The sequence below is a fragment of the Rhipicephalus microplus genome, chromosome 3 (genome assembly GCF_043290135.1).
Source record: "Rhipicephalus microplus isolate Deutch F79 chromosome 3, USDA_Rmic, whole genome shotgun sequence".
Taxonomy (NCBI): Eukaryota; Metazoa; Arthropoda; class Arachnida; order Ixodida; family Ixodidae; genus Rhipicephalus; species Rhipicephalus microplus.
Window position 1 is genome coordinate 209,531,171 of NC_134702.1, and position 19,203 is coordinate 209,550,373.

At 48.2% G+C, this 19,203-nt stretch overlaps 1 protein-coding gene and 1 pseudogene across 1 annotated transcript in view; one reads left to right on the plus strand and one right to left on the minus strand.

Moving 5' to 3' along the window:
• LOC142804118 (stalled ribosome sensor GCN1-like) overlaps positions 1 to 19,203 on the minus strand; it is a 344,986-nt gene that overhangs the window by 99,048 nt on the left and 226,735 nt on the right. The window contains exons 34-36 of the mRNA XM_075890700.1: positions 16,934 to 17,112; positions 9,561 to 9,782; positions 8,203 to 8,271 (exon numbers count right to left, since the gene is read on the minus strand). Coding sequence (XP_075746815.1) covers positions 8,203 to 8,271; positions 9,561 to 9,782; positions 16,934 to 17,112 — 470 coding nt within the window. The remainder of the gene's footprint in view (positions 1 to 8,202; positions 8,272 to 9,560; positions 9,783 to 16,933; positions 17,113 to 19,203) is intronic.
• On the plus strand, positions 2,956 to 4,853 carry LOC142802668 (uncharacterized; annotated as a pseudogene).

The following is a 19,203-nucleotide window of genomic DNA, read 5'->3' on the forward strand; positions in this document are numbered from 1 at the left end:
AACTCAGCCGTGCCCATATCGCAGACCTGAAAGCCTTTGCGTCAAGGTCTGACGAGCCTGCGCCAGCGCCCAGTGGCTCTTCGCGCAAGCAACGGCGCACACCCGGCGCGGCGGACCGCATTCGGACCACGCACCGGTATAATCTGAGGAAGCGGTCACCTTAGTGATTTCGCGCCGGACGGCGGGCTTATTTCCGCAACCGAAGGCCCTCATTTTTACTTTCTAGCCTCAGTTAGCTAGCTTCTTTGCAGCCAGTGCTTGCAAAGAAGTCTGTTCCGACCAGTTACTGCTGCTGATTGTCATTTGAGTGTTGTTGTTTACTTGATGTTTTTTTCCGTGTTTTCTTTTTTTCTCTCGCTGGAAGAGGGGATTGTGAATTGGTGCTTTAGCGTGGGGAGAGGGACAAATGACACTCTGCGCTTCCCTTGCGGTGCGCGCTTGGAGAGACCCGACCATCGGAGGTGTGTGAGTGCGTGTGTGTGTTCGTGTGGCGACAACTTAGGAAGTCACTGACCCCTACACCACTTTGGACTCTGGAGGTGTTCGGAGACCTGCACGAGGCCAGCTATCGCAGACGCTGCGCACGACTCGACCAACGCCGCAGGACGCCTCGCAGCCAATGGATTTGGCGACCAATACTCCAGCAGAAGGGCCGGCTGTCGCAGCGAGGTCCATCCGAACCTCCACCGAGGCGGCGTTCGTCGGACTCGCAGGGCTGTCGTCAACATCGACGAGACGAAGGTGAGCCCGTTCCTCGCATGAAGGCCTCAACCAGAACCTGCCCCTTGAACTCTCGCATCCACGCAATCACCCAAGTCAGACATTACGTGGCGCTGCCCCTCCGAGCCGTGGACGCGCTCTTGCGTGAGCATCATGAACTCCCGTTACCCCTCTTCCGCGGAGCCATTGTATTTGTCAAGTGTATTCTTGTGTTGTTTATTTTTTTTTTCCTTCAGCAGCAGTTGCAGAGCGAGGCTGAGGTTAGCTGTTGCCCATTGCATGACGCCTTTGTATGTATGGGCGACGACCGGCTGCCTTTGCAGACCGGTATATAGGGTGAATTAAGGAGAGGAGGATGTGGGAATCTGAGGCGCGCCCGCGACCATTTCGCGGGCATTCCGCCACACGGCCACACCCTTTTGCTTTCCTGCGCCGTTAACACGACGTGGCGATAGATGGCGCCACGCGCGGGCACGGCGCGCGCCACTGCGCGCGCCGAGGGAGCGGTCTTTTTCTCCGTGGTCGGCGCCGGGTAAGCACGTGTTTTCCTTCGTCCGCGTCCCCTTTGGGAATCGCGGACGGTAGCCTGCCTGGGGTGACCTTGGGCACCCCGGCAGGCGTGTTTACTTGAGTGCTAGCTTCGGTAGCGTACGCTAAGCCCAGAGCGGTGCCTAGTGCTTGAAGTGGTCGTACCGCAACGAGCCGCACTTGCGTTAGGCCTACGCGTACGAGGTTTGCCCTAACACTCGCGACCAGGCCCAGTGGCCATCGTGAGAGTGCGCAGCATAGCCGCGAGGGACCTTTTCCCGACCGGCGTGTCAAAGCTCGCCATTGCCAGCTGCGACGTGCTCGCGGTTTTCCCCTTATTGTGAACGTCCGCGTGCGGGTGCCTTTGCTACCCGCGTCCCGGGAGCGGACGTTGTACTGTTTGTTCGGGGTGCCGCCAGAGGCAATAAAGTGTTGTGTACTTTTACATTAGAACACTGTCTGTTTGCCGCGCCGCGCTAAACGCCTTATCAGTTGAGCGCGCGCGGAGCGGTGCGCTACACGCGAGTGAACGGAGTAGCGGCCCTGTGGCTCGCTAAGCGTGAACCCGCGGTGATCGTCCGCTGCAGTTAGGAGCGGAGTCACCATACTGCGAGGTGCCCGGGGTGGAGCGCGGAGCGGTGCGCTACACGCGAGTGAACGGAGTAGCGACCCTGTGGCTCGCTAAGCGTGAACCCGCGGTGATCGTCCGCTGCAGTTAGGAGCGGAGTCACCATAAGGGTAACTAACTGGATTCCCAGAGAAGGGAAGCGGGTTAGGGGGAGACAGAAGGTTAGGTGGGCAGATGAGATTAAGAAGTCTGTGGGTATAAATTGGCAGCAGCAAGCACAGGACCGGGTTAACTGGCGGAACATGGGAGAGGCCTTTGTCCTGCAGTGGACGTAGTCAGGCTGATGATGATGATGATGAAATAGATGCTTTCATGGCTTAGCACCCCTTTACAGCAGTAAAACCACCTTTGCAGGTATTACACGCAGACTAATAAATATCTATTCATTCATTTCAAACACCTCGAACATTTAAATAATTTAAATTCAAATCGAAGTGAATTTGAATACTCTGATATTTTCACAAGCCTATCTAAGTATATTAAATTTTAAAATGCAACATATTTTACAGTTTATCACTTGCACTCTACGGACAGTCAAATCCTGGCTCTGTTCAAAGCTGTTTTCACTTTCTTTGTAACGAAAAAAATGAAATTTGCACAGGCGTTGTTTCAATGTTTTAAAAATACTGTGCAGATTAGTAATGTAGTGACAAATAGGCCGTTTTTCTTTTAAGGGGGGACGCCGGCTTTGAAAACCGAAAAATCGCGAAAAAGTCAATTTTTGGCAAACCACATATTCGGGCAGTATGTGTCATAAACTACCTTTTCTGTAAATATCAACGTCTAATTCGTCGCGAAACCATTTTAAATAAAGTTTAGAACATGCCGCGGCGGCCCTCGAGCGGCGCGCGAGCGCTCAAAATACCCCAACTTGGCGTGATTGCAGTTTCTCGACCGCTCGACGGAGCGCCGCCATTTTGGTATTGTTTTGTTTGTGAATTCTTGCTCTTTCTTTCCCTGCCACCTGCGTCGCCGGCGGCAGCGCAGGAAAGGAGCAAGCCGCTCATGATTGGAGGGCTCGCGAGAGCTTTCAAGTTTCCCGCGGCTGAGGCGCGCAGCTGGGATTGGGCGAAGCGCGCTCCCCAAGGATGCGGGGGAGCCCGCGACTGCCATTGGCTGCTGCGCGCGATGACGTAGCGCTCTTGCGCATAATGCGGCCGATGCGGCCGCTCGTCTGCTGCTCCTCCGTCCGGCGTCTTTGTGTTCCGCTCGCTTCCGTGTATCGTTGCAGCCGTTCGCATACTCTCCACGTTTCAACTGTCTTCGAAACGATTTTCAACCGTCTTTACGAGACGATTTTCAACCGTCTATACGAGACCGTTGTTGTGTTCGCTCACGATGCGCCCAACGATAAAGAAGACGCTACAATCGTTCGGTGCAAGGAAGCGAGCTATGAAGCTTGTCCGCGCGGCGAGGCTCTCCGCTCGCAGGTGCGCCGACGGTGATCGCGCCGACGGTACCTGTGGGGCAGCTTCTGCTTCATCTACGCAAGAGAGTGGTCGCATCGACGCGCCTAGCAACGGGACTCCTGCTCCGCCGGTGCAAGAATTTGTCGTTACAAGTGCGCCTGGTGTCTCGTGCTCATCGACAGTGGCTTCCGCATCTTCTCTTTCATCGGCCTCGAGTGCGATCGCGTCGTCAACTGTGCATTTGCGAACAAGTTTCCTGACGTGCGAGGAGAAAGAGGCAGTGGATAAACAACGCGCTGCTGTGCAAAGAGAACTTGGCGCTATGCCAGCGACGGAGCGGAAATTTCAGGCAATGGAGCGCGATCATGAAGCTGCCACCGCTACAAGTGAAGGCCAAAAATTTTTCCTTGTGCAAATGGATGCCCTAGACGACCTGCTATCTCGGACCCCGTGCCACCGGTGCACCGCGATTGGGATGAAGGTACGAGGAGGCACCCAACTTGGACTTGCTGCAAAGCTTGAGCTACTATGCTTGCATTGTGGAGTAGTTTCAAGCTCATGGAGTTCATCTCGTCAGGATGACACAAAGGCCTTTGATGTGAATGTAAGAGCCATTATGGCAACAAAACAAATAGGCAAGGGACAAACAGCTCTCAACGACTTTTGGGCAGCGATGAACGTGTCCCATCGTGGCCTCCATCACAAGACCTTTCAGAAGCACCTGAAGAAATTCAGAGAACCACAGACACAATGCATAGAAAATTTTTTATGCAGAATCTGATTCTGCTGTAAAAGCCACTTACAAAGAAATGGATCAATATTTCACCAGGGATATAACAGTTTGTTATGATGGAACATGGCACAAGCGTGGGCACACATCCCATATTGGAGTCGGGGCTATTATCGAATACCATACGGACCTTATCTTGGACGCCGTTGTTCTGTCTAATCAGTGCCTTGGTTGCCAAGTAGAGCCAAAGCCTGGAGACGCAGACTATGCATGCTGGCTGGAGAATCATGTGTGCCAGAAAAACACCGACTCTAAATCAGGAAGAATGGAGGTTGAGGCAGCTATCATCCTCTTTTCACGCTCACTGTCGAAGCACAACCTCCGTTACACAACGCTCGTGTCTGATGGAGATAGTGCCACCTTCTCTGCCCTTGTACAAGAAAATGTTTATGGACTGGTCCCCATTTCAAAAGAGGAATGCCTGAACCACGTTCAGAAGAGGATGGGGACTGCACTTCGCAACCTTGTGCAGAAAAGTGACAAGGCTTTGGGAGGGAAGGGCAGGCTGACAAAGGCCCTCATCGACAAGTTGACAGATTATTATGGCTGGGCCCTACGGAACAATTCCGATGATGTGGCTGCAATGTGGCGGGCAGTGATGGCATCGTACCACCATGTGACGTCGACGGATGAGGAGCCGCACCACGACTTGTGCCCAGAGGGTGCAGACTCATGGTGTCGTCACAATGCCAGCAAGATTACCGTATTTACTCGATTCTACCGCGCCCTCGATTGTAACGCGCACCCGATTTCCACCGCGGAAAAAAAAAAAACGTAAGACACCGATTGCAACGCACACCCATTTTTCTCGCTGGCCCGCACGATCACACCACTCGAAAAAACGACTCCTTTCGGGAGCGTCTTTCATTTAAATATGAGGTACGGGCGAAACTTGTGCCCATCTGACGTGTAACAGAGCATTGCCGTCACTGTAGTTTTACCGTGGACCGATATCAGCACGCGAACTTGCTTCGCCCCCTTCTTCTCGACGGTTGTGGTGCCAGGCATGTCGAAGTAAAGAGGCGTCTGATCGGCATTCCCGATTTGCCCAAGCAGGTAGCCGTTGTTGCGCCGCAAGTTTAGGACGAACCTCTGAAAACTGTGAAGCTTTCCATCGTACTCCTTCGCAAAACTTTTCGCATATGCATGTTCCCCTTTGGAGGAAAAAGCCTTTCCTCTTCATAAAGTTAGTTGTCCAGCACCTGCTCGATTTAAACTGGCTCCGCATTAGACCTTTTTCTAAGACTAAATGCATAGCCCGCACTTGGAGCAGTTCTGTCGTCACGGGCCGCTGTGCCGCTCGCTGCTCAAGCACATACTCGCCGAGCAGCTCTTTAATTTGCGGAAACCGACCCTGCTGTGGTCCACTGAAGCCTTTGCGTGAAGCTTTGCTGTCGACAATCTTCTGCTTTTGTTTCCGCCGGCCCCGCACGCACGTTTCGGGAACTCCGAACAACCGCGATGCGGCCCGATTTCCGTCCGTTTCTGCACACGCGATGACTTTTCTTTTAAAAGCGGCATCGTGGTGCACTCAAGTTTTTGGAGTCGGCCCTTCCACACCGTCGATGCTAATGCACTACTAGATGACGAACTCCTCAGCACACGTACGAAGTGCCGCTCATGGGAAACACATAGGCAGAAATGGCCGACGCGCCATGCCGACGCACATAGGGGGCGGCCATTTTGGATTTGCCGATGGCAATAGATTGACCGTAATTTTTTTGTTCGTACTCGATTCTAACGCGCATGCGATTTATGAACTCGCTTAACCGGAAAAAAGGTGCGCGTTAGATTCGAGTAATTACGGTACCGGTGTTCCACCTCCGAATCATTCGTACAAGCTGCCACGCTATGTTGCAGATGCACTTCTACCCATTCATGAGAGGCTCTCACAGGCTTCTCTTCTGCAACGCTGCCTGGGAGCAAAGACGCAGAATGCATCAGAGTCCTTTCACTCTGTGCTGTGGTCCCTCATGCCCAAAGAGCAGCATGCGACACTGATTGCTGTGGAGACAGCACTGCATGATGCAGTGCTAAGATACAATGCTGGCTGCTACAGGGCCACCCAAGAGCTAGCTTCATCAGTGGGGCTAACACCTGGCCACCTGGCCATTCAACGGGCAGCCGAGAAAGATTCTCTGCGCTTGAAAAAGGCTAAGAAGCGATCCCTAGAGAAGATGGAAAGGCGGCAAAGAAAGAGAGTGCCAAAGGACACCTCAAGTTACACTGCAGGTTCATTTTAGAACTGCCTATGTGCTCAAAACTTTCAAACGTCGTTTTCTCAAAATGACTTTTTTGGCTAGTGAGGCTGCTTATTCCAGCCATATCTCTGGAACCACTCATTGGATTTCCATAAGTCTTTTTTTATTATGTACATGAATAAATTTCTGAGGGGGTGACAAGCCCATTTTTTCAATATATTGTGTGTGTTATTTATTATATTTAATCAAAATTTGATTGATAATATCCTAATCACGAACACAAAGTTTGATGGTCTGCTAAAACTTTTCAGCAAGGAAATTCAAAAAAAGGGCTCTGTTACCCCCTGGAGTATCAATCTGGGAATCATCATAGTTAATTTCACAGTTCCAGCACCTTTTGAAAGTTCTCCAGGCCTGAAATAAGAGAACCATGTGCACCACCCTGATATTCTGCTGTAACTTGAAAACCAGTGAACATAACTTGATGAAATTTTGTAGTTCTTCTAATGCTTTTGCTATAAGTCTATCCTGAAAATTTCATTAAGATATCTCAATAAACAAAAAAGTTGGTATCCGATAGTAGCCTCCCCCCTTAATACATGTGATATATACCATGATTACTCGAATCTAACGCGCACCTTTTTTCTGGTTAAGCGAGTTCATAAATCGCATGCGCGTTAGAATCGAGTACGAACAAAAAAATTACGGTCAATCTATCGCCATCGGCAAATCCGAAATGGCCGCCCCATATGTGCGTCGGCATGGCGCATCGGCCATTTCTGCCTATGTGTTTCCCATGTGCGGCACTTCGTACGTGTGCTGAGGAGTTCGTCATCTAGTAGTGCATTAGCATCGACGGCGTGGAAAGGCTTACTCCAAAAACTCGAGTGCACCACGATGCCGCTTTTAAAAGAAAAGGCATCGCGTGTGCAGAAACGGACGGAAATTGGGCCGCATCGTGGTCGTTCGGAGTTCCCGAAACGTGCGTGCGGGACAGGCGGAAACAAAAGCAGAAGATTGTCGACGGCAAAGCTTCACGCAAAGGCTTCAGTGGACCACAGCAAGGTCGATTTCCGCAAATTAAAGAGCTGCTCGGCGAGTATGTGCTTGAGCAGCGAGCGGCACAGCGGCCAGTGACGACAGAACTGCTCCAAGTGCGGGCTATGCAATTAGTCTTGGAAAAAGGTCTAATGCGGAGCCAGTTTAAAGTGAGCAGGTGCTGGCTAACTAACTTTATGAAGAGGATAGGCTTTTCCCTTCGAAGGGGAACACGCATATGCGAAAAGTTTTGTGGAGGAGTACGATGAAAAGCTTCACAGTTTTCAGAGGTTCGTCCTAAACTTGCGGCGCAACAACGGCTACCTGCTTAGGCAAATTGAGAATGCCGATCAGACGCCTCTTTACTTCGACATGCCTGGCACCACAACCGTCGAGAAAAAGGGGGTGAAGCAAGTTCGCGTGCTGACATCGGTCCACGGTAAAACTACAGTGACGGCAATGCTTTGTTACACGTCAGATGGGCACAAGCTTCGCCTGTACCTCATATTTAAATGGAAGACGCTCCCGAAAGGAGTCGTTTTTCGAGTGGTGTGATCGTGCGAGCCAGCGAGAAAAATGGGTGCGCGTTGCAATCAATGTCTTACGTTTTTTTTTTTCGCGGTGGAAATTGGGTGCGCGTTACAATTGAGGGCGCGGTAGAATCGAGTAAATACAGTACTATTCGAATTGAATTTGAAAATATTCAATCAAAATGAGCTTCTAATTATCTTCGAACTTAAACTCTACTATTTGCACAAGTCCATTGGCTTCACATCTCTGGGCACGAGTTTCCTATAGCCCATCAGAATATGCCAACTTTGTCCACTGTGATTTAGGCTATGCACACGAAGTTTGTGAATTACGACTTCATCTAACGACGAAACTTGCCTCTGGCACAGGATCCAGGAGGGCCTGTTTCAAGCCCGGTATGATGGCTGGCAGGTATGGCGCCAGGTCCTGCAGACAGTAAAGACGGTTCTGAACACTGGCAGCAAGCAAGGTGGCCAGCATGTAAGATTCACTATAAACTACCAAGCTAATGACAGGACTCAAGAGGCTGACACTCAGTTACGAAAAACACATCAACCCTCAGAAGCGTTCCTTGAACTTGCGTGCCAAGTTTCCCACACTAGAATATGGTAACACAGAACTGTTACCACTAACTGATAGCACAGCTACATCCAAAGTACAGAAACTTTACATGATGATTTTTCGTGACCGTTAATTCTGTCAAGAACTAAATATTTGAAGCTCAGCTTAGAAAACCTTTTTTTTTTAATATGCAGTAAATGTACTGAATTTATTTGAATCCAAAAAAAGTTTTTTTCTGAGATTTCTGCAAGCTGAAGTCGACCCTCCCATTACAATCAAATGCCATAATTCAAGTTGCTGACAAAGTAGAATGATGCACACAATTCTTTCATATTTATTTTGTGTTTCTTTCTGAACAGAATGAAAAGTCACTTTCTCTTCGCATCAGCATTGTGGCCCCGTTACAATTGAGTAAATAGTAGGGATGTGCAAATATTTGAGATTTCGAATATTTTTCAAGTATTATTCCCTATTCGTTTGCTATTACCAAAGACAAGTGCAGTCAACGTCCAAGTCAAAGCAACCCCTTCAGATCTGTACTATGCTTCACCTCATCATAGCCTACTATTGCGGCAAAGCTGCTTCCAAGCTCAGGTGTACCGCTCCAGTGGTCGCGGCGGATTTCAGAACGTAACTTCGTAGTAATGAGGCATTGTTATTATAATGCAGAACTAAATTACCGCTCGTTATTCTGAAAAGTTCGGTATTCTGAAGTACATAGTAGTGAAATAATTTTTCATTAAAACTATTAGCAGTCGGCATGGGATTTTTTAAACGATCATTATTCTGAAAAGTTCGTTAATGTGGGGTTCGTTCTACTGAGATTTCACTGTATATGAAATCGACACAGTGACAACAGGAAAATTTCATTTGACTCAAATTTGGAGATATCAGAGTTCGAGATAAGTGCTTACTGAACAAGCAAGCCATGCATATTCATCTCCGTGTCAAAACAATCGGATCGCTTTAGTTGGGCACCAATGTGTCAAACTCAAAACAATGAACAAGCTACAAAAGGAGGCCTAGTCGAAGCCGAGAGATTATTTTAACCTCCTAGAGTGCTTTGCTTCAGCTCATCGCGTACTAAAGGCTCTGACTTTTGAAGCGATGCAACATTGGGATAAAAGTAATTTTAAAAGGAAATGCAGGCGCACCTTGTGGTCAGTGAGGGAGTACATGTTGCCGATGATCTGCGCGGCCATCTTCTTGGTCTCTGTCGAGCGATCCTGGAAGGCACGCTGCACCACGGGCATGATCAATGCCAACGAGGGTGCGTCGATGAAGTGCACAAACTTTGTATTCAGCAGTGTCGCCAGACAGCCGGATGTCTTCTCAGCCGGATCTTGAAGGGCATCCAACAACACAGGTACAATGGCCTGCAGTGTGGATTGAAGAAGTCACAATGAGAATGATACACAGAAAATTTATGGTAAGGTGAACGTGTTCACTACAAAAACCATTTAACTACGTACAGATGCAATTGCTCATTTCAATTTAATTTAAGAGAACTACATCTTCATCTCCCTCTTATTACTCTGCACAACCAACTTACTTTACCTCGATTAGAACATCATTCGTGTTGAATTATAGCAATAATTATAAATATGTGGGGTTTTATGTTCAAAAGCGATGATATGATTATGAGAGATGCTGTAGTGGAGGGCTTCAACAGTTTCGTCTATCTAGTGTCCATCGTGTACTGTGCATGCACAGTACACGGGCCTCAATCATTTCGCCTCCTTTGAAATGTAACCGCCACGACCGGGATCGAACCCCCAACCTTCGGGTCAGCAGTCAAGCACCCGAGCCACTGATGCACTGTGGCGGACGGCAACGCCTAATTACCGTAATTACTCAAATCTAACGCGCACCTTTTTTCCGGTTAAGCGAGTTTATAAATTGCATGCGCGTTAGAATCGAGTACGAACAAAAAAATTACGGTCAATCTATTGCCATCGGCAAATCCAAAATGGCCGCCCCCTACGTGTGTCGGCATGGCGCATCGGCCAATTCTGCCTATGTGTTTCCCATGTGCGGCACTTCGTACGTGTGCTGATGAGTTCGTCCTCTAGTAGTGCATTAGCATCGACGGCGTGGAAGGGCCGACTCCAAAAACTTGAGTGCACCACGATGCCGCTTTTAAAAAAAAAGTCATGGCGTGTGCAGAAACGGACGGAAATCGGGCCGCATCGCGGTCGTTCGGAGTTCCCGAAACGTGCGTGCGGGACCGGCGGAAACAAAAGCAGAAGATTCTCGACAGCAAAGCTTCACGCAAAGGCTTCAGTGGACCACAGCAGGGTCGGTTTCCGCAAATTAAAGAGCTGCTCGGCGAGTATGTGCTTGAGCAGCGAGCGGCACAGCGGTCCGTCACGACAGAACTGCTCCAAGTGCGGGCTATGCAATTAGTCTTGGAAAAAGGTCTAATGCAGAGCCAGTTTAAAGCGAGCAGGTGCTGGCTAACTAACTTTATTTAGAGGAAAGACTTTTCCCTCCGAATGAGAACATGCATATGCGAAAAGTTTTGCGGAAGAGTACGATGAAAAGCTTCACAGTTTTCAGAGGTTCGTCCTATAGTTGCGGCGCAACAACCGCTACCTGCTTGGGCAAATCGGGAATGCCCATCAGACGCCTCTTTACTTCGACATGCCTGGCACCACAACCGTCGAGAAGAAGGGGGCGAAGCAAGTTCGCGTGCTGACATCGGTCCATGGTAAAACTACCGTGACGGAAAGCTCTGTTACACGTCAGATGGGCACAAGCTTCGCCCGTACCTCATATTTAAATGGAATACGCTCCCGAAGAAGTCGTTTTTTCGAGTGGTGTGATCGTGCGGGCCGGCGAGAAAAATGGGTGCGCGCTGCAATCGATGTCTTGCGTTTTTTTTTTTTTTCGCGGTGGAAATCGGGTGCGCGTTACAATCGAGGGCGCGGTAGAATCGAGTAAATACGGTAACTAGTAAATTTATGCCACGCTAAGTTAATCTAAGTTAACTTCTATGACTGACGAAGTGCATCTCTGTACCTCGCACATATGTGTCGATATTGCCACGTTCCTTTTCCCAAGCTTTTGTTATCGTCCCAAAACACCACACGATTCTTAGCGCAAACCGCGCCTGCAGTTTTCTAGAAGGTTCCGGACTGTAGTAGATCATTTCGATAAGATCACGCCCACTGTGCGAACGGTACAGATAGTTCTGGAAGCTACGCCACCGCCAGCGATAACGCTAGAACATTCGACGGCAAGCGTATAAATGCCGACGCGCTTCGCCGCTTGTCAGTTGTTGATCGAAGGCCGACGCTCTGTTCGCCGCTATCAGTCCGAGACTGCTATCTGTGCGAGACTGCTGCTGTAATTGGACTTTCCGTTTACCGGGCACAGGTTCGCCCAAATAAACAGTTAAATCCCTACACGAAGTCTCCTGTCTTCGGCCACGTCACGACCCCGTGACATCTGGTGGAGGTGCTGCTTCGTTCATGTACCGGACGCCCCCGTCAAGCCGTGAACCCAGCCCACGTCGCGGAGAAGACACCGACGCCAACCAGGAGCAGCGAACAAGCCGCCGACAGCAAGGGCTACCACCGGAGTACGGGCTACGTCGGAGTACAACAGAAAAGGAGTGCCTCGCCATCATCTGGGCTACGTCGAAATTTCGCCCCTACCTCTACGGCAGGCCCTTCAAAGTTGTGAGCGACCACCACGCCTTGTGTTGGCTAGCCACCTTGAAGGACCCCTCAGGTCGCCTCGCACGATGGAGCCTGAGACTTCAAGAATATGAGATTACTGTCATTTACAAGTCCGGCAAAAAACACTCCGACGCCGACTGTCTCTCTCGTGCGCCTGTCGACCAACCGCTACCCGACGACCCGGATGACGACTACTTCTTAGGAACGATAACTACCGACGACTTCGCTGAACGACAGAGGGCCGACCCGGAACTTAAGGCCCTAATAGAATACCTCGAAGGCAGGACCGCCGAAGTCCCGAAGGTATTCAAGCGCGCACTTGCGTCGTTCTTTCTACGAAACGGTCTTCTACAAAAGAAAAACTTTTCACCGCTTCGAGCTAAGTACCTCCTTGTGGTGCCTTCAGTTCTGCGACCAGAACTCCTGCAGGCCCTGCACGACGATCCGACGGCAGGGCACCTCGGTGTTTCTCGCACGCTCGCGAGGATACAAGAAAGGTACTACTAGCCACGTCTTACCACCGACGTCACTCGTTATGTGAGAACATGCCGGGACTGTCAGCGACGCAAGACACCGCCGACAAGGCCAGCGGGACTTCTGCAGCCAATTGATCCACCTTGCCGACCTTTCCAGCAGATTGGTATGGACCTACTGGGGCCGTTCCCGACGTCGGCTTTCGGAAACAAGTGGATCGTGGTAGCTACCGACTACCTCACCCGCTACGCCGAGACAAAAGCCCTGCCAAAAGGCAGTGCATCCGAGGTAGCTAAATTCTTCGTCGAAAATATCGTCCTACGTCATGGCGCCCCGGAGGTCCTTATCACCGACAGAGGAACGGCATTCACTGCCGACTTAACTCAAGCAATCTTGGCATACAGCCAAACAAACCACCGCCGGACGACAGCGTACCACCCACAGACCAACGGCCTCACCGAGCGGCTTAACAAGACGATCGCCGACATGCTGTCAATGTACGTCGATGTCGAACACAAGACGTGGGACGCCATTCTTCCGTATGTGACCTTCGCATACAACACGGCGGTGCAGGAGACAACGCAGATATCTCCATACAAATTGGTCTACGGAAGGAGCCCGGCAACGACGCTCGATGCCATGTTACCCAACGTCACCGACGAAGAAAACCTCGATGTGAGCGAGTACCTTCAACGCGCCGAAGAAGCCCGACAACTTGCGCGTCTCCGTATCAAGAATCAACAGACGACCGACAGCCACCGTTACAACCTTCGACGACGCTTCGTGGAATACCAGCCCGGTGAACGTGTTTGGGTGTGGACGCCGATACGCCGACGTGGACTAAGTGAAAAGCTTCTGCGACGGTACTTCGGACCGTACAAGGTGGTTCGACGTCTCGGCCCACTTGATTACGAGGTTGTCCCCGACGGTATCACGAACTCTCAACGACGCCGATCGCGACCTGAAGTCGTCCATGTCGCGCGCCTCAAGCCGTTTCATGCGCGTTAACAAACTGAACCAGTGTTTTTTTGTGTATTATTGTTGTATTGGAATTTGTTCATTGTACTTTCTTGCATTATTATTGTACTTTCATCTTTAGTTAAAGCATCGGGACGATGCCTTTTTTCAGAGGGGGGCAATGCCACGTTCCTTTTCCCAAGCTTTTGTTATCGTCCCAAAACACCACACGATTCTTAGCGCAAACCGCGCCTGCAGTTTTCTAGAAGGTTCCGGACTGTAGTAGATCATTTCGATAAGATCACGCCCACTGTGCGAACGGTACAGATAGTTCTGGAAGCTACGCCACCGCCAGCGATAACGCTAGAACATTCGACGGCAAGCGTATAAATGCGGACGCGCTTCGCCGCTTGTCAGTTGTTGATCGAAGGCCGACGCTCTGTTCGCCGCTATCAGTCCGAGACTGCTATCTGTGCGAGACTGCTGCTGTAATTGGACTTTCCGTTTACCGGGCACAGGTTCGCCCAAATAAACAGTTAAATCCCTACACGAAGTCTCCTGTCTTCGGCCACGTCACGACCCCGTGACAATATGTGCCACAACACTGCAATGCAGAGTTATTGGATGCGCCAATGAAGGACAAAAGCATTCGTGTCCTGCACTCCTAAGGACATTCCCACACAATAGGTTGAGGCCTTGTCAAAAAAAAAAAAAGGAAACTAGCTGTTTTATTGTGTGAAGGTTGACAGCTATTTAAAATGCACGTGGCACAGAAGTACAGTTGAACCCCTTTATAAAAGGCACACTCTGGACAGTGATTCTCGTCTTTTATACGAGATGTCTCTTAAAAGCAGGGGACCTTGTATGCATTTTCATATCATCAGTATTTTACTGTAGGCACACTGGTGTCTCGTATACCCATTTTTCTCTTATATCACTGTCCCTTATAAAAAGGTTTGGCTGTACTACAGAATTTTTAACAACGGTACAAGCTTATTAATGTCTTGATTAGCATTGGGCAACATGGGCCTAAGGCACTCTTAGTAGTGATAGTTGTCGTCTTGGGCAGCCTCGAAAGAGGCACGTTGTGCAACCATCGAAACACATGTTTCGCATCGAATTCTTGGATAGCCACAATTTTCAAGATACCTCTCAGCTTTACATCTTGTCTTCAAGAGAGCTTTTGTTTCACCACCACAAAATTCAACGAAGCCTTCAAAGAAAGTATTCTATGAAATTTGTTTTGCATTGTGAGCATAACATATGCATGTCATTCACATAATAAAGTAGAATCTTGATATGCATGTTAAAGCTAAGTGAAAACAATTGTAACACTCAAAATTTGACATTACCAAAAAACAAGCTAAATCCATTTTCAAACTCTGACATAAGCGCAAAACATTAATTTTCGTCGAAAAATCTTGCCAATGTCTTTCTGGGACACAGATGAGTGCACTAATAAGAGATAGTGCGATTGTAAGTCAGGAACATGTACATTTGGCTTCGTTTGAAGCCAAATGAAAGCTAAGTGCCGAAGTCCATTCACTCCACCATTGTAATTACGAGCAAATGACAGGAACACCAAAATGCTTCACGCCTCTTTACAACTTTATTGTCTTTAATCTACCGCTGCATTAGCTGGGTGCCTTTAGAGCTTTGTAGTCACTATCAATGATCGCGTCAATCGTGACCACAGTTTAGGCTAACAGCACAATTTCATCCACTTAAATTGTGCATGTGCCTCGGTGTTTCATTGTCGCCACACGATCAAGTGAACAGTGACCGTGGCTTCAGCGGCTCTAGGCACAACGGTTGTAGCCATCAGTAGTTCAGCTTCAAAACCAGTTGTTCTGGCCGTGCACTTGTCTTTAGAACTATGCCACCGTGATCTGTGATGGAGTGCAGCGCAGTTTTACACACAGTGGTTGTGGTAATCAGCATTGTTTTGACTAAATGAGTGTTGGATGTATGTTTACTTTTTAAGTTTTCTCGTAACCACACATGATTGAGTCAGTAGCAACTGCAGCTCCACCCACAGCAGTTGTGGCAAATGATAGGCACAGTTATAACTGCGTGCACTTTTGGAGCGTGCTGCTGTTGGCCATCGTTTACTGGTTTCACTACCCAAGCTTATGTCACCCAAGCTCATGTCACCCACAGCAATGATGATCGATATGTCGTGTTTAACGTCCCAAAACCACCATACGATCACCCACTGCAATGTGGACAAGTGTTCAGGACACCTGAATATTGCCCCCTTGGACTCAATGAAATTCAGCTGGGGAATTTAACGAATTGTATGGGAACAAAATTCGTATTGCCCAAGTGCATAACACTGAATCTCGGTAGTTCGAACTGGAAGGGGCCTGAAAATTTGTTCAAATTAAAAGAAGTTTGAACAAATGAAAGCTAAATGAATGGAGAATTCAACCATGCACTGGCACATGTGCATTGAGCCAATACACGGGGGAGGGCAGGAGGGAACTTTCAGAAGACTTACACTTATTCACAAATCACAGGACATCCATCATTAATTGCAGTAATCGGTGATGCACGTCTTTGGACGTTTGCCTTGCAGCGAGTCAATCAATTTCGCTTGCAGTTTGCTAAGCAATTCTACTTCGGCTTCAGCATTCTCCTAGCAAGAGAAGTTGCGCTGAGCGATCTCCAGGGCCGGCACTCTAAAAACAAGAACAATGACTGCGTCTCTGCTGCTACCCTCTGTGCTGCAGCCGGAGTGTGGCCAGCACAAGACGAGAAAGGAGGAGCGCCTCCATGCGGAGAGAAGCAAATTAGCATTTTAGAGAGAACTAACACTCCGCAGCAGCTTCTAATTTTTTTTGCTCTTTTCGCACGCGGCATTGAAAGAAGAAGGGTTTCTACGTGGCAGGGATGGGAAAGGGAGAAGCGTGGCACAGGCGCGTCGCAGATCGGCATTAGAGAGGGAGCCAACACTCCGTGACAGCTTTCTTTTGTTTTTTTTTCTCTCCCTCTTCGCCCGCGGCTTTGAAAAGACAAGGGTCTCTACGTGGTAGGAACGGAAAAGGGAGAAGCGTGGCACAGGTGCGTCGCAGATCGGCATTTGAAAGAGAGCAAACATTCCGCCGCAGCATCTTCTTTCTTCTTCTTCTTTTCCTTCTTTGCACGCAGCGTTCAGGTGTCGGAGGTGCCATCGCGGGATTGGGCATGGTGCGGAGAGCATTTTCGAAGCACAGTATGTTCAAATTAACCGTCACAAGTACTTGCACGTTCGAATTACAGGGCGTTTTGGCCCATTGAAATACACATAGCTTCGATGGTGCCACAGCATCAGTTGGAACTAAGTGAAAGTTCGAATTAATGAGATTCGACTGTATATTCATTTTCGAGCATGGGAGTGTAAGGCACTTGTAATGAAAAAACAGGTGAGAGACCTGGATCTCTGGGTTCTTGATGACGGAACCAATCTGCTTGAGGGCCTGGGCGCCTGCTCGCTGCACTTTGACGTGCGAGTCGGACAGCACCTCGATGAGCTTGGGCACAATGGAAGGCAGGCAGGAGGACAGCTGCTTGGGTGCACAGTATGCCATCGCACCTAGAAGCTCCACCGATCCTGAAGAATGACAGCGACACAACAGTACTGCCTTTGCCTTAAACAGAACTACGTTCAAAAACATTGCAACAAAGCAAGTGTTTGTCCGAGCAGAATTTCACAATTAATTCAGAAGTTCATTGTGTTTTCACATTGAATTCCATGCAAGACACCCTCCTAATAGTAATAATATTAACAATATTAAATTATTATTAATAATAATAATAATAATTGTCGAGGTCTCATGTCCCAAAACCTCAATGTGATTATGAAAGATATCGTAGTTCAAAACACAAAAACATTTCAACTACCTGGGGTTCCTAAACTCTTTTGTTACCATGCCTATTCAAATCGATCATCAGTAATCGACGCTTTTGCATTGTCCATTTTGGCATGTTAAACTTGTTTCCAAATGCGCCCAGCACTTTCTAGTACTTAGTTCAGGCCCTCAACTTTCATAATAAACTTGAATTTTCGGCAACATAGTGATTTCGGCAACATAGTGATTTTTTACATACCTTTGCGCAAACCAATGTGCGTGTATCGTTCGAAAAGTGCCCTAGGCTAGCGAACTTGAGAGAAGTGCGTGCCCTTCATAATTATGTTACAGTAACATAGAAGTTCTGCAATGAAAAGAACCTTTGCAAGCCGAATATAAAATTGCAAGCCGCGTGTTTAAAGTGTCTAGGTGGCCTTCTACGACCATTTTCAGCAACTTTATTTTCACTTGCACTGTTATATCAGACACACTGCAGGGTTGCATCTAGTGTCCCTAGTCGCTCCTATGACGCCGTCGTCACGCATGCGTGGGTGCGCATTAGCGCTGCACAACTCATGTGCTCGAAAAAAACTCTCTAGTTACCCCACCTGAACTGTGTGAGGACAGGCTTAATTTGAAGATGACAGCACATCAGCTTCAAGTTATATGGCAATGATGTCTTGCGAGAGACATCCGCAGCTGTTCATGGGTTTCTTCTGTATACATCCTCAAGTTGTTACCTCCGTCACAACTGCGTATAGCTTCTGATCTTTGTGCTCAATCCTATAGTTACTCTGGTTAAGCGCGTGGTCCACACTTCGCTGGAGCGCGGGATGCTGGTGCTGGCTGCAGAGCTTCTCCTAACTACAAGAAGGCTCCCGGAGCACATCTTGGCATCGACTACAGAGGTGTGTGAAACCTTTTAGAACTGCACACAATATTATCCTTTTTTTAAAACGATATGTGCAAAAATTAAAAAAAAAAAATGCTTGCATGCATCTAGGGAAGGCCAACCTATGCGGAATAAGGTGGCTCATGGAAAGAGGTGACGCTAGATGAAATAGAGAAGTTCATTGGACACTTCATTTATAGAAGAATTATCCACACCACAGGTAGCCATCTATATTAGAACAGCTGGAGATTCTTATCACAAGACAACAAAAATTTACTGAGGAAAGAGTATGAATACACTTGTGTCTCGCAAAAAAACTATGCAATGCTTCACCTTACGGCATGAGCAATGGAGCAGCACCTCAGTTCTGATTTTCTTTATCTATGTGAAGAGGAACATTTTGCACAACATTCATTATTTTTTACACTGTTTATGGGTCATATATCTACATAATGTATGCTCTGAATTTTCCTTCTTTTGAATATTTTTGCATATATAGTGTTTTTTATTGCACTGTTTACTATCTGGCAACCGAAAATTCCACTTTTCACATTTTTATTCATTCTAAAATATGTTTGTTGCTCTACAACATATATTTTTTGAAAAGAGCATTTATTTGCGCAAAGTTTGGTATGCTGTGATGCATGCTGGAGTACTTTTCAAACTGGCAAAAATGATCTTCCTGAGATATTTGAAAAACAACGATTTTCGCGCGGCAATGAAAGAGTTAAAGAGCATCGCAATCTGAAAACACATGCCACCAGCATTTCACCTCCATCAAAACGCGACCACCGTGACTGCGACTCGATCCCTCGAATTTTGAGTCAGCAGTCATATGCCATAGCTCCTGGCGAACAGGCTCTTCAGACCACAGCAGTGGATCAAAACATTCTTTTGGACTAATGTTTGAAGGTCCACACTAAAATTACAAATACTAGGTTGGCCAAGCGTCTGTCATAAC